This window comes from Stegastes partitus, unplaced genomic scaffold (assembly GCF_000690725.1).
Source record: "Stegastes partitus isolate 25-593 unplaced genomic scaffold, Stegastes_partitus-1.0.2 Scaffold1742, whole genome shotgun sequence".
In the NCBI taxonomy this organism is placed as follows: Eukaryota; Metazoa; Chordata; class Actinopteri; family Pomacentridae; genus Stegastes; species Stegastes partitus.
Window position 1 is genome coordinate 110,724 of NW_007579473.1, and position 16,464 is coordinate 127,187.

General features: G+C 38.0%; 1 protein-coding gene across 1 annotated transcript; it reads right to left on the reverse strand.

Moving 5' to 3' along the window:
* Window positions 1-13,660: 13,660 nt before the first annotated feature.
* Window positions 13,661-16,106, reverse strand: nat8l2 (N-acetyltransferase 8-like 2). The gene has a single exon (XM_008301978.1). The coding sequence runs from the start codon at window positions 16,092-16,094 to the stop codon at window positions 15,423-15,425; it is 672 nt and encodes a 223-aa protein (XP_008300200.1). The 5' UTR covers window positions 16,095-16,106; the 3' UTR covers window positions 13,661-15,422.
* Between the last annotated feature and the right edge of the window lie 358 nt (window positions 16,107-16,464).

Here is a 16,464-nt window from a genome sequence, read left to right on the forward strand (position 1 = left end):
CTTGTGAAAATCATGGATGGCTACAATGAAATTGTTCTAAAAATGAGATGATTTGAGATGGAATGACCCTACTGTGTACGTACGTAGCTCACAGTGTTTTTTCTCCACGTGTTTCTACTAGAATTTTTTACGGACATATAAAACATGTTTTGAAACAAATCTATAAAATGTCCTTTGCATTGATTTGAAACAGCCAGGCTGCAATGTTAGCTCTGCCATTGTCAGCATGTTACCATGACAACCATGGCTTCTAATGGCTCAAAGCACAGTTTGTTTTGTTTGTCTTTTAGTCTTGTTTCATTATTCTCACTGGTGATATTTTATAAACTAAGCGACTGACAAATGAACAAAATTGTCTGCTTAATAAACTATTAAATTAACAAATACTTGCAGACTAAATGACAGAACACATTCAATACAGATGACTTAAAAATGGTACAGAAAACCTCTGTATAAAGATAAACTTTGACTAATATGTTTTTTAAACAAAACTATAGACTGCTGAAAGCATGACTGAAGTCTTTTGTGTTGCGTTTCTCAGAGGAATTCAAAAAAGTGGCACATTTAATGCTGTAGTGCTTGTTGACCTGTAGGGGGCAAGACATTCAAGATGTTCATCCAAATAGAACCTTGTAAAGTTTCCCTAAAATTTTGAAATGAAGAATGGAGCCTTGTTTGAACTGGTGTGACATTTTCTCTGTTGCTTGTTTTCTTAAATGTTGACGTATGAACAACCTGTGTATGCAGTGTGTGTGTGTGTGTGTGTGTGTGTGTGTGGTGTTTGCTTGTGGACAGGATCTCCATCGCTGTCGGATGATTGCCGGGGCCCAGCGGGGCCACGGAGTGACTGACCTGCTCACAGATGTTATTACACATCGATGAGGCCGCCCATCTGATCATTAACCCCACACTGCATTATCACACCAACGTGTGTGTGTGTGTGTGTGTGTGTGTGTGTTTGTCCCCTCTCTCCAGCTCACTCCAGCTCTCTGCCTCTTTCCTAACTCTGTTTTTGCCACTGTATTTCATTTAACTGTATCGATTTCTCCCTGAACCACCTCCTCAAGGTCTCCCACTGCAGGACTCTGATCTGCACTTTGTAGCCGTAAACTTGTTGTGCTCTCTCTTTCTTTTTTTTGTAAATGTGGACGGAAAGTTGAAAAACAGGTTGTTAGCGGTCTCACATCTCCGTAGCCTATAGCTTTTGACAATCAGAAGGACATTTAGGGCAGTTTAACTGCTGGTAAAAGTCTCTTGTAAAAGATGTGAGGTGTAGTTACTCTTAATAATGAATCAGTGACAGTTTATTGGGTGGTAAATATTATTTCACTGTCGTGGAAGTCATTTTCTCGGCACTGTAAAACTTTAATTGCCTCTGTTCAGCTTTAAGTTAAGCCTCTGTGGGGCCTGATTTAACTGCTGTCATTTGTGCTTGGTCATAGTAAAAGTTCGTTTCGTGTTGCCATGTGGGATTAAAAGGAATAGAAACCAGGGGGTCAAAAATGAAAGAAAAGAGTTTAAAATGACAAAAAAAAAAGTGAAAAGGTGTTTTGATTATATCACACGGTCTTCATCAGCACATTGAGAGTGTCCAGTTGACGTGGATGGTAGATGTTTCCAATCTTCATTTATTCTGAGTAATTTCAGAACTAAAAGTTAAACTAAAAGTATCCAGCAGAGAAACAGAAAATGAAAATACCTCAAGATCCATCATAACTGACAAAGGTTTAGATCAGATGAAAACTTTTTGATAAGGCCAAAAGCTGCAGAACAACCAAATAAAGGGACCTTTTTTTTTTTCTTTTTTTTTTAATTATTTGGGAATATTTTTGGGCTTATGTAATACGTCACCTACTGAAAAATGTACCTTTCCATCAAATGAGGAATAAATGTCTTGAGTTTTCTTATTTTAAGTTCTGCATCAGTCCTGACCTCTGTTTTACTTTTTATTTGAGTATTCAGATGAAGCTAAAATCAAAATATATTTGAAAAAGCTCTTAATAAATGGTAGGTGTCCTCCATAAAATAAAATAAAAATATTTAGACTCCATTACTTGTTACACTTTATTAGGCCAAAAATGTAATTCATAATGTGATGTATTAAAAGTAAAAGAAAAATACAATATAAATTAAAATTAGCCACATGTCACATAAGACATTTGTGGAAATGTATTATTTTTTTTGTTAATGTTAAGATATTTTTATTGAGATATCTCTTAAAATGTATTAATTTTTAAGACATTTGCAAGCAAAAGTTAATGTTTTAGGTAAACAGCTGATTTATTATAAGAAAAAATGCAACAATGGTTGTAAATTTATGAATACATCCTTCGTCTTTTTCTCTCTCTCTCTCTCTGCTTTTACTTTCACAGTAAATCTTTCATTGTCTCTTCAGCTGAGTAAAACTTGTTGAACTGACCCTTTTCTTGTTGTTTAAATCTGACATTTTCCAATGCCTTATCAAGCTTTTGGTTCAGAAGGTCACAAGGTCAAAAAAACAGTTGATGGCGCCCATTTACGGTAAAAAAAAAAACATAAAAGGTAAACTTGGAGATGAGAGGCTTCCGTGAGTCGCCTGCAGCATGTTTATTTGTTTGACCTGAGCTGTGTTCTCTATTAACGGCCTGCAGAGGAAGTCACGGCCCTGCGGTCTGCTGTGTCCCGGAGAGCACAGAGAAGACGTCCATCTGTTTATCATTAAAGGGTCGATCTGTCAACATGACCTGATCAAATAACTATTACACATTTTGGCAGCTGGGTGCTCGTGGGTGTACCGGCATGTGTTAGTGTGTGCCTGGGCATTTGTCCTCTCTATTTTGTGCAATTGGAGAGTTTTTGCCAGGGCAACTCGTAGCTTGTTGTGAAATCACCCGCTGTTCCATTTGTTGTACATGCGCGTGCATGTGAACATGCAAGTGTTGGCTGTTGGGTAAGATAATGCAGAAGTTACAGCAGATTTATACCTGTGACTTTTCTTTTTCCTAAAAACTCCATTTCATTTTTAAACTGTTTTAGTTTTGTGACCTAATTTTGCCTGATTGGGGCAAGTTTCTAAACTGTTAACTGTGTTTTGGTCTGTATCTTAGCACACATAATATGAAATAATGCCAATAAAAATGTTAAATCGCTGGTGTTTGCTAGGTTTACTGTGTTCACCTTCTTAAGGCAGGGACAATGACTGCAGTTTTTGAACCATGTATGATATTTGCCAAAGACATCACTTGTGTGTTGCCTGATGGAGACATAACAAACCAGTAAATAAAGAGCTTAACTTAGTTTAGTTAGTTTTGATGTACATAGCTGACACACTTCACTCTGTAGATTTGACAAATCGACACAACTCTACATCCAAGATCTCAGCCAAACTCTGAGCTTTTTTCTCTCATTTGTTGGCCTTTTCAGGGTGTCATTCTGCTGCCAGTTGTAAGCCTCTCTTTTGGCAATAGATTACACAACGTGTGGGGTTTGAGGGACCATCTACCACGAGGGCCTCAAGTCACTACTGATCAGCCATTGAGTTGGCTGTCTACTCATTCATTGGTAGTACTTGTGCTTCTTTCTGAGTGCCAAAGACTGAAAGTCTGTCCATGTCTTTATTGGAAGTCTGTCCAGTCTTTAAGATGGTCTTTAGGTGCATGCCAAGCTCTAGTTTAGTGTGATGATGTGCTCCTTACCCCAAAGGAGCACATCAACACACTTGTTCCCTGTTGTGGAAATCTGGATGAGCTGTAAAAAAAAAAAGAAAGAAAGAAAAAAAAAAAGGAATTAGGTGCAAAGATATTAGTCTTTTGTATATTATTGAAGCGCAGAGTGACTATTTCAGCTGATAGGGCAGAGCTCATATGTCAGAATTGTGTTCAAAGATCTGACCAAGAATCAAACAAGACTATACAAGTTATTGTAGCATTGGTCGTGTCGATAATGTAGATAATGCAGAGTGCAGTCAAATCCAGGCTGTGGCAACAGTGAGAATGGTCAGTTTTGCTACAACAGTTCACTCTTTGGTCATTTTATGGTCACATCGTATATTTATCATATACTTAGCAAAGCAAGCATATCTTTTGCCACAACCACAAAAGGCCACCCCAAAATGTCATGTGGATCAACACAAGCCATATGAGGTGATCATTCCTGAAGACCTGGACCAACCAGTAATGGCTACTAAAATAATCAGTACTATTACTAAAATAATAGCCTGGTTGGCTAATAGCCATGATCATGCTTTACAAACAAGCAGCAACCTAACATTTTAAAATTTGATGTTTTACTGACCCATCCAGCCACCCTGACCTGCTCCTCATACCAACTTCTTTGTTGATTTGACTCTATTAATTTGTGTCTAGAATGTAAACATAAGTTTTTTTTTAAATACACTGTAATTACTGATGATGCCATTCTTCTTGGGAGGATGGTTTCTGAATTTAATGGGAATCCATCCCATTTTTGACAAGATAGTTTTGCTTAAAAAAGCCAAAACAGACAATCTCATGGTAGTGCTATAAAAAAAAAGTCAAAAATTCAACAAAGTCAGTAAGATTTATTGTTGAAGACCACAAATTACAGAATTCCAGAGAAATATATATCTTTTAAAAATAATATTTTTTTGTACTTGTCAGAGAATTGAGTCAGATGTAAAGGCATAATCACAGGGGTTTGTTTTATACACTTTGTATGTATTTGAAAATACATTTAAATATGTGATTATGCTATAACTCTTTGTTGTCAAATGAAAATGATTGTCTAGGAAACAGACAAGAATCACAAAAGATTAATGTTTTCATAATTCAGGAATTATTTTAGTCACATTTTTAAAAGGTTAAGTTAAACATTTTCAGGCCAGTTTCTCAAATGCAGACATTTGTTGATTCTTTATCTCATGACAGTAAACTGAATACCTTTGAGTTTTACAACTTTGATTGAGAAGGAACCACCTTGGGCTTTGGAAAAACATATATATATATATATATTTTCCTATCCAGTGTGAGGGTAGAGAGTACACAAAGTCTATGAAACGCGTCACAGTAGCTGGGCTTCACAGATTTCAAAGGTTATAAAGATTTTTCTAAACTATGACATTTACATAACCCTTCACAGATAACTCTAAGACAAAGAGAAAGGAAAGTGACAGCAATGGTTAAACTCAATATCTTACTCGCTCACTTGGACATGTTACAATTTACAATTTACAATTTCATTTAGCAGACGCGTTTATCCAAAGCGACATACATCTGAGAGAAGGACATGAACAGGGTCCATCATTATTGATCCTCACTCCATCCAACAAAGGAACAGAGACACGGGGTTGTAAAAATATCAAGCAATTCCACCAGAAATCTCTTCAAGTGTTGAGTGAGTGAGTGTTTTTTTCTATTTCTACAACTCCTCTCAGTTTGTTCAGGTTATATAGATTTTTTTGAAGTAAAGTTTGCTTTAATTGTATTATTTTTTTAGTTCTTAGTTAAATCAGTAGCAATGATAAATGTATTTGAACTAATCTTGAACTCTATCTGTTAAGCATGGAACAGTCATGAGAAAATAAAGTAGTTTTTTTTTCTAAACATGTGAAACATTTAAAAGTTGACCCCCCCACATTTAATTGGAAGCATTTAAATATTAGTGTTGTAGTTCAACAAAAATGTAATATCCCTTTCCAAAAATAACTGTAATGCTACCAAGAACAAATGATTTAGGATAATGCTATGTTTTAATGTATTAACTTATGCTCACTTTGGCTTGTATTCAGTTCCTAATGAAAAATTGTGCTGGTATTGCTTGTACTGAGAAATAATGTAGCATTATTGCAGATATCCAGTTTTGTTTATCTATACCGATAGATAGNTAGATAGATAGATAGATAGATAGATAGATAGATAGATAGATAGATAGATAGATAGATAGATAGATAGATAGATAGATAGATAGATAGCAAAAAAGTTTGTAATTCATAAGACGAAAAAGAAATCTACATTCAAATTTAAAATAATGACAAATAGAAAAAGATGACAAAAGTTTTTGCAATCAATGAAATGCATAAAAATCATTCTTCTTTATCATAATAGTTTTACTATTGGAGTCTTGAGTCTAATCTTTTCTCAACAGTTTACCACCTGGCATGATGTCAGGCTTAATCGTTACATTTCGTTCACTAAGCTCAAACTTTCTTCTGCATTTGTATTCATTAAATAGTTTTGGGGACTTTCGTCACTTCCATGTACTCCTGATTAGAATTTAAAGTACCATTTTTGACAGTCCTTGTTTTTAAAAAGTCCTCTAAACATAGTTTGTTTTTGTCATTGCCAGAAATTGTCTCTTCAGTACAAGAGTGTTCACCTCTTTGGATATCACACAGTGTACACATGCTGTGTGTTGACTCTCATACAAGGCCTTTACCAGTAAAGACCTTGATATGTTTGTCCCCTGTGCCTGTTCAACAACTGACACAGATTCAATATTGCCATCTTGTTTGGCAAAATCACAAGTACTGAACTCAAAGCCTTTGACGGACACATAGAGCACACAAAAACACAAACAAGTGTTATAACACAGGCAGGAGTAGCTTTACCTTTGGTTTCTCAATCAGCTTCTTTGCTTTGGAGAGCTGCCAAGTGTCGTTCACCTGAAATGTGTGTAGAGATGAACTCAAAACAAGTGTCATTTGTTGGTTTTGTGGGTGCAACAATGTGGAGAAGTGATTTCAGATGTTCAGAGAGATGGATTGCAGGTACACTGAGAGAAAGGGACACTTAAAGAGTCAAACTGGCGACTTATGTCTGAGTAAAGAAAGTGGACAAGATTTATTTCTGCATTTTATTCATTTATTCTTGACATAAAACTAATACAACAAGTAAAAACTGCATTACAGACATTTATATATAAATATTTGTGAAGTGTCCTGCAAAAATGTTGAATTTAAGAAAGCCAATGCATTCTATATCAAGACATGCTGCCCGAATTTAGAGGAGTAGTTCAGCATTTTGGGGAAATACGCTCAGAAACCAACCAGTCCAACCAAAGGCAGATTTTCTGTCTCTGGTCAGAGCCACACTAGCTTTTTATGTCTTTTTCCAGTCTTTATACAACTGGATACCAGCCACTCATAAAATGTCGAACTGTTCCTTTACAGCTCTAACACATTTGAGATAGTCTCTGTAACATTCAATAGCCATGACTGCTTCAGCAACAATCAAACAGAGTTACAAAACATCTTTAGTTAACACTTAGTTCAAAACAAGACTAAACTAATATATAACCTGCCAACAAAACTAAATCCTAATTGGTATGTGACATTTACTACATGAGCCCAGTCCACTTAAAACAAACTGGGAAAAAAATCTGAGAAAAACAAATACAGAAATCTCACGTGAAAACATCAAAAGAGAACAGAAAATAAGACAAAAAAATAGTGTGTTCATGTCGGCTAATTTTCAAAAATAAGTTTACAGGGCCTATAAAATGAAAGCAACAACATTAAATCCTCAACGGGAACTACAGATTAAAACATTTATTACCAGCCTGACTGGAGTTTTCTTTTGCCCACATGGTAGTAAATAAGGTAATATAAAGTAGTATGGTTGTGTTGCTTCAGCTGAGTCAGCAGGGGTCTGTCCTGCTGAGTGAGTTGTTGACTGGTCTTCTGCTGGTTGAATCTATCAGCACAAAGACACACGTGGCAAAGGTATGTGCGTGTGTGTGTGTGTGTGTGTGTGTGTGTGTGTGTGTGTGTGTGTGTTCCTTAGAGAAAGCCATGGGGCTCCTTGGACTTGTTTTTTTCCAGGAAAAAAAAAAAAGACAAAAAGCTACAGAAAAGCAGAGAAATACTCAATTCTTTAATTCATTTTAGGTCTTAAAACTAGCCTTTTGCAAGCAAAAGTTCCTCATTCAGAGTTTAAACAGATCAAAAGTGAAGATATAGATTATGCACAATGTCCCTTGTCAGTATTATAGGAACAACTTCATTACTGGAGGGTATCATTGTTGCATCAATACGTACGTAAAACTTCACAGCATGTCCTTCTCTTCAGGCAGCAAACCACCGTTTTGGACACTATCCCTTTTTTTTTTTTTCTTAAACAAAAAAAAACAACAAAAAAACAAAAAAACAAATACCAGTTTTTGACATGTTTAAATTAAAATATATATATATATATTTGCACATTAATGAGTATGTCAAGAAGTATATTTCATTGTTTGAAGAGATATGTTGTTTTCATCCATATAGTAAACCAGTGTTTTTTCTCTCCAGGACAACATTGTGCAGTTTACACCACTTTTGTCATGTTGCTGTGCTGGGATGCAAAATATAATACAGATATAAAAATATTAGGAAATGTATGCAGCAACATCTATTTCAATTTTACATGTTTGGGCAGTTGGGAATATTACATTAGACATTCAATTCAGTTCAATTGCATTTGTCCATCCTTCCACCCATTGTCTGTACTCCACCTAATCCTCTGTAGGGTCACTGGGGGGGATGGAGCCTATCCCAGCCGACTTAGGGTGAAGTCAGGGGACACCCTGGACAGGTCACCAGTCTATCACAGGGCTACACTTAGAGACAGACAACCAAGCACACTCACATTCACACCTAAAGACAATTTAGAATCACCAACTAACCTCAACATGTTTTTTGGACTGTGGGAGGAAGCCAGAGGAGCTGGTGGAAACCTACGCAGGCACAGGGAGAACATGCAAACTCCACATAGGAAGACCCCAGGCTGAGATTCAAACCCAGAAGCTTCAAGCTGTGAGGCGACAGTGTTATCCACTGCACCATTGTCCCGTCCTCTATTGTATGTATACAGCACCAATGTACAACAAATGTCATCTAAAGGCACTTTACATTGTAAGGTGAACACCTTACAAAATGTAGAATGAGAAACCTGACAAATCCACAGTTTCCTTTGAATTCCCTTTGACCAAACACTTTACAGTAGTGGGGAGAAAAAACTTGTCAGTGTCCTGGGTCATATTCTCTTTATTTCCTGTTTTATTTAGACATGTCTTGTCTTTACTTCATCCCTTGTCTGTTTTTCCTTCCCCTTCTAAATGCTGTTCACCTGCCAGATGCCTGCCTGATTCTACTTGTGTTCCTCGTTTCCATCTGCATTGTACATTGCGTATGGTACCTCACTGCTCTCCACATATACACTCTGTCAGTGTGGTCAGGGGAGGCTGGTGAGGCAGAGCCTCACCTGACATCACGGAATATGTGTATATAAAAATATATGATGATAAAATAATTTAAATGGTTATATTTATCCAGTGATTTGTACTATAAATTTAACCTCGTCAGTTTTGATGATTTTTAAATTCAAAATTGCTAAATTTTTGCAATTTTCCATTCAAATGCTTGGAAGAGAAGCCGGTGAGGTAGCGGCGAGCTGAGCCTCACTTGTATTCATAGACTGTATAAAAGATGGACATAGCATCTGGCCCTGAAAAAGGAAGCCAACCCGGAAGTGTCAGAAACCTGCAATATCACTACGTCACTTAGTTGCTGGCTCCAAAAAGCCCTGGCTCCCATAGATTTGAATTGGAAAAGAAGTGATCACAGATCACGAAATACTGCATTCCTACAGCTCAGGATGTTTTTCTTATTAGTTTTCATAGTCAAATCCAGAGATCAGGTGGCCAATCTGAAAATAAATAAATATTGAATTTTTAAAAAATCGTCAAAATTTTGCTGGGCAAGGGGCGTGGCTGGCTTGATTGACAGTCGGCAGCGACAATGCAGACAAAGCGAGCAGAAGGCGGTAAATGTGGTCGAGCAGAGAGGGCCCGCCTCTCAATCCGTCTGACCAATCACTGCTCCTATGGTTCGGCCCCCCTCTGACGATTTTTGCGTCACTGGCTCCAAAAATCCAAGATGTCTTCCATCCAAAATTTCATTTCCCTTCTGGGATAAATAAAGTATTTTTCATTTCATTCATTTCATTTCATTTCATTTTTCATTTCATTTCATTCATGTCAACCAGGAAGTAGCAAAACCCTTGCTTCATTTTCTGAAACCAACGGGTGACGTCACGGTAGCTACGTCCATCTTTTATACAGTCTATGCTTGTATTGCGCAATCCCTCACTGCGCAGGCTGCCATGCGGAGGCTGTAACTGCATGGCAGCCAGCGCAGTGAGGGATTGCCCAATCCCTGTGAGGCAGCAGCGAGCTCAGCCTCACTTGGATTGCTCAATCCCTCGCTACCTGCGCTGGCCACCTGCAGTGACAGCGTGCTGCTGTCTGGATGTCGCCAATAACATGTTTCAAACACATTTAATATCTGAACTGAATTTCCATAGTTCAGCTGATGTATATAATAATGTACAGTGTTTTTTGTTTTTTTGTTACCAACTGTATGTGTGTAACATGTTTCGTGTGCTGAGTGATCATAAACGGCTGAGAAGAGGTTCCAGGTGAGGCAGGCAGTTCTCTGGCCTCATGGCAGGGGGCGCTCTGATCCCTGACATGGTTCTTGTGACTCCATGGCTGCAGAGTAAGTGACAGCAAGCTAGACAAGGAGACTATTACAAAAAAGCAACGGATGTTTTGTCCAGAAGGAGCGGAGCATGGACTTCATTTAAAGGTAAAGGTAAGACCGCAATAACTTTAAAAAAAAAGAAGAAACATGCGTTTTGTGGGCTACAGCTTGTATGTGTAAAGAATGCAGATATGAAACATAACCTGTAAACTGCTGCCAATCAAATGGCAAATATGCTACTGTGTAGAGTGCATGTATTTGTAAATCAGATTCTGATGAAGTCAGTGCCTCACCAGCCATGAACCTCACCGCACCTCACTGCTCCCTGTTACCCACGTGATTTGTGCCTTTTGCTATTTGCACCTTATGTTTTTGCTTTATTGAATTTGTTCATTAGTTATCCACGTGGACTTTTAGTTTTAGACTTCTATTTCCTACCCGGCCTTTGTTAACTCTGTTAAGTTTGAATTAAGATATCTTTTTACTTTGTATTTCTGAATCCCCACAGCTGTACCAGGCTGAGGGAGGGCAGCCATCTTGAGCGATAACAGATGGAGAAATGACAAATAGTGTATAACAGAACAATAAACACTTTGGCGGTTGAGGAGACCAGTAACTGCAGATCATAGATGTGTAGCTCCACAACCAATCAAACCCAAGCTACAGGAGTAAAGGATCCACAGTTTGTAACATGCAATGGCGGCATATGATTGTACTGAGAAGAGGTGATCAATGTATCATAGGAACTCCCCCAGCAATCTACACCGACAGCAGCACAACTAAGGGATTTCTCAGGGTCACCTGAACCAGCTCTAACTACAAGCTTTGTTAAAGCGGAAAGTGTTGTAGCAAAATGTATTATTATCGTGGTCTCACTGTTGCCATAACCTGGTTTTGACTGCACTATGCATTGTCTATATTCCTCGGCTGAGAATACCTGTTAGTGTCACGAGAAAGCTGAGCTTATAATATCTGAAGGACAAATGCTACAATAACTTGTATAGTCTTGGTCAGAAAATTTTAAGCCTAATCTTTAAAAGACGGTTTCTGTCTCCCAAACCCAAACTGAGAGCTGGTTCTACAGGAAGGCCTCCCATTCTAGGTCTGGAAACTCCTAGAACCACAAATAAGTCTGCAGTCTGAGAGCAAAGTGCTCTGCTGGGATATTATGGTACAAAAAGGATTTTAAGACAGGGAGGACGGTGAGCTGGATGAGAGTGACAGTGAGGAGAAGTGGTTCCTAGATTAGGCCTGAGAGAAGTAGGAGGTCAAAGGTCAGTCTATCCAGTAATACATGCAAGTCGATGAAAAGGGAATATTCAAAACATTCTTACTGTATGTTTTTGGCTCTCAGTTTCAAAGGAGATTGCCTGTGTGTTAATAAGAACAAGACTGACAATGAAGACGAACAGGATCCGACCAGTGACAACCTCAAAGCTGGAGCTGATATCAGTGGGTAAGAAGCTGCCTGTAGATGTGCAGGTCGTCCCTTTTAGAGGAAGAAACAGACTCAATTGATTCTGGAGTCCATGCTAGGAGAAACCACCTAGTATGATGTGAGGTGGCATCATACCTGTTCAGCAACTTTTCTGTGTGAAAAGAAATATGAAAGCATCCGACGTGAAGGCTGGAGTCAGATGAAGTTCTACCTCCGATTTGTAAATCCTCCAAACAGACTCTGCAGCTTTAAAGACGTTTTTCTCACCATGTTGGTCCTCCTGAACTCAACACAGAAACTGCCAAGTTTGATTTTTTAACTGGAGACTCCAGTGTGTTGTACGTGTCCTTTTTGTGTTGTGTTTGTCAAACCATGCTGGGATCGTTTCAGATGCTCCATTAGATGTCTTCTTATCTAATATTGCATATTTTCGTATAAAACAAGTGGGCAGAGTGTTGCTGTCATTTGATCTGTCTTGTTTCAGAGCAGTGGACCCAAATAATATAATAACCTGGAGCACACACACTCAGTGTGACGGACGGAACCGTATGCAAGGTTCCACAGTTTCTGAGAACCGTTCTTGTTCCTGATGTGCACCTGGATCAGTATCCAAGAAGGGGAAGGGGAAATGTGATGTCCACCTCTGTTTCACATCCAACAGCTTGTTTGATGTTTGGCAGTAAAGCAAAAATATGCACCTAAAGCACCTATTGCTTGTTTTTGCTTCATTAAATCCATCATGTAAGCTGTGGAAAACCCCTGCATTTCAGTACATTTGGCACCTCCCAGAGGCTGAGGCCATGTGTTCACATGAACATTAATATCCTGATTATATGTTATTCATGTAAAAATCTTGTTCTGATTTCCTAGATATGCTGCAGCACAGTACACAATGCCTGTTCATGTGTTGTGATGCTCAACTTGTTACACAATACCTAATAATAATAATATTCCTATACAGCTGTGGCACTGTCTTCTGTGTGTCTTTATGTGCCTCCTCAGCTGGAGGTATACAGTACTCAGTCAATAAATACAAAGAAGGACTTCACAAGAGCACTGTAATGATGATCGGATCGACACCATGAAAGAAAGTGCAAATCTCACTTGGTGTTGTGGAGGCTAAAGAGTGCCACATTTCACTCACATTTTCCACTAGGTAAGACAGAGATGACAGAAGACCCCAAGCAGCCAAAACAAAAACAAAAAAAATACTATCAAGAATATGTTTTCCACATACACGTTACGATTGAAAAATTGTAATGGACCGTAAAATCAACAACAAAAAAAGCAGGCTTCATGTAAACCTACTCTGTCTCCCACGCTAGAACTGGCTGCACCAAATTTCACCACAATGGTTTCAGCAGATGATTGTAAAAGTAAGCTTTAACTTTAATTTAGCCCTAATTTTAAAAAAAATACTGTGAAACCACACAGAGATTTGACATATTGTGGTTTTTAATGCACAGCAAATACAGCAGGCCTACTAAGGTTATGAGCTTGATTTTTACCACACTATAGAAGGTGCACCTGTTATTTTGTTCATAATAAGATAGAAATACTGAGAAGTGAACAGACATGCAAAGAATAATGAGCATGACATTAACTTGTGTGCCACTGCAGACTCTGCATAATGTGAACTATGGGCACAGCTGCATTCAAATGGATCTGTTAGAGTTTGCATTGTCTGTCATTGGTGTTTCACTGAAGCATCAGAAGTACCTTTTAAAATACTGCAACGACAAGTAAAATCTTTCTTACAAAATTTTATTGAGTGAAAGTATAAAAATATTATAGGCAGAATAAATTGAAAGTACAGTACAGTATATACAGTGTCCTAATGTTGGAATTGGTCCTGGATGAGCTCATTTTTGGTATATAACACTGTTGTAGAGTTGATCTATACTATCACACTAGACATACCAAGATGCATGGAATTTGTATGTGATCAAAGTAACTGGCTAAATGTAGTGGAATACTCAAGTAAAGCTCAAGCACTGTAATGATGATCAACACCAAAAGAAAGTGAAAATATATGCAGTTACACAGCACTTGTGTAAGTGTACTTTAGTGACTTTGCACCTCAGTTGCTGTTACTTAGACAAGCGGCGCCCCCTGCTGTTTATGACTAACAATGAACAATTCCATCTGTATGAATCACATATATTTCCATACATTTCCACATTAGAAACCATGTTTAGAGTCAAATTGACATGACTGCATGAGATTTCCAAACACAATGCTGTTAAACAGACAGATTTCTGAGATCACTGTCTTCATCACAAACATTCAAAACATGTTTTTGGAATTTTTACTTCATACTGTAAGTGATTTTGACATGTCAAAGTAGAAAATGCACAAATAAAAGAATAAAATTACTGATGGCCACTGCAGCTGTGACAGTTTGAGGATCCTTTCATTGTTTGTCATGGCTGAATGGGATACTTTAATAGAAGGGTACCTGCATACTGTTCAAAGTTAAATTTAATGTTTTTTTGGCTTCACCAAACAAAACTTAGAATCTTTAGGAGAAGAAATGTATGTTTATGTAAATCACATTGTGTTACAATTACCAGTATGATTTTTTCCCCCCAATATGGACACGTATCTCTATGAATTGAACACGTGCAAAACAACAATCAAAGTGTTCACATGTCTAAAACTGCAACTACCAGTGCTATATAGTAAGTGCAGTTTGAAATCTTTAATTTGGAAAATAGAAAAGCGTAAAATAATAACACACTTCTATGGAATCCAATATAACATATAGGCTTCATCTCCAAATTTAAATTTCATGATTAAAAATAAGACTTTCTCATCCTTAAACATAAGGATTCAATGAATAATCTTTTAAGACTTATTAAGAATCTGATATTAAGAATGTCTTCTGTAACAAAAGATTATTTTAGAAGCACCTATAATAATGACCAATCATTAGTCAGCATTATCCATCTCTAAACTAGATGTTCTTACTGTATACTGCAGTACAGTGTAACAGTACAATATACTACATTATATTCATCTGTATATTACTTCTAATGTCTCTGCTGGTCTGTTTCATTCTCACTGATCTGTTAAGCTTCTAATTCCAGCTTCACAGCTTCATCCAGCTCCAATGTTATGTTACACTCATGTCAAACTTGAGTTACCATAGTGAGGGGCTTTAACAGTCAAAGTATGTAAATGTGAACAATGTATTTTCTTCATCTTCAACCTTTTGTATGAAAAAACAATTCAAAGTGGTCAATATAGTTTGACAAATAAAATGACAGTACTTGAATCTATTGAAAAAAGAAAATCCACATACACTACAACAATGTAAAGTGACTGAATCATGCTCCAGTGAGCTCACAAGAGCAGCTGTATGTAATGTGTAAACCTATGAATTGATCCCTGCACTACCCAAGGCTCTTCTTGGTCTAAGTATTACGTATGATCAATGCAAAAGCTTAAACTAGTGTTTGCAGAAGAGAACAGGAACATAACATCAGTTGATGAGTGCTTTCTTCAGGCCTACAGCCGTTTTTCCATTCTTAAAACTCTGACTTTGGCCAGTGACACAACCCAGGAGGGAACACCCCCATTGGTGTGTGAGAGCACGTGGCTGAAGCCCAGTTTCTCGTACAGGGCCACAGCAGGCGTCTGGGTGGTGCTGGTCTCCAGCACTACCTTGGAGAAGCCTCGTTCCTTACAGAAGTCAACCACGGTCTGAGTCAACCTGCGGCCCAGACCCAGTCGTCTGCACTCTGGTGAGATGATCATTCTGAACAGCTCCCCGTATTCTTCTTTCCCATTGTGTTTGGCTGCTACAGCCACCATACCGAGGACTTGCACGCTTCCGTCAACCTCAGCCTCAGCCACCCAGTAACAGTCATCTGGTCTGCTCAGATAGTTTCCAACGATGTCCTGCATGTCTGTCCGAAGTCTCTCTCTGACGTAGCTGTCATAGAGCTCATAAGAGCAGTAGTAGATGAGGCCTACCCAGACTGCTGGTAACAGCACAGCTCCAAACACAGAGCCAAGCAGGTATCCAGCAACACACAGAGCCAGCGTGATGGCGATGTAGAGAGGGCTGGTCATGGCATTGCGGAAACATGGGCCGATGTGCTCCCGGATGCTGATGCTGAACAGGGTCCGCACTGTGTCCTTGTCTGAGGGACGGTACTGACGGATCACCAGCTGCATGATGAAAGGAGCTGCACATAAAATACAAAAATATTTTAAAATCTTCTTAGCATTTAGGCCAAGATAAAATAAGATAGGATAACATAAAATAACAAAAGATCAGATACCATAAAACTTTATTATACCAAAAAAAAATATATATTTTTTTGTGCCAGATGCTGCTTAGAGAAAAAAGTTACCTTTCTTTATATTTATAAGAAAATGCAGTATCTAGTAAAAAAATCTATGAGATACCAGAACTTACAGAAAAATTACAGAAAATAAAAAATAAGCTAATATAAGACTGGAATAGGAAAGTAGGAAGCAATACTGGCAATGATTCTGAGACAGTACAATCACATTTAATGAAATACTGCACATGAAAATGAAA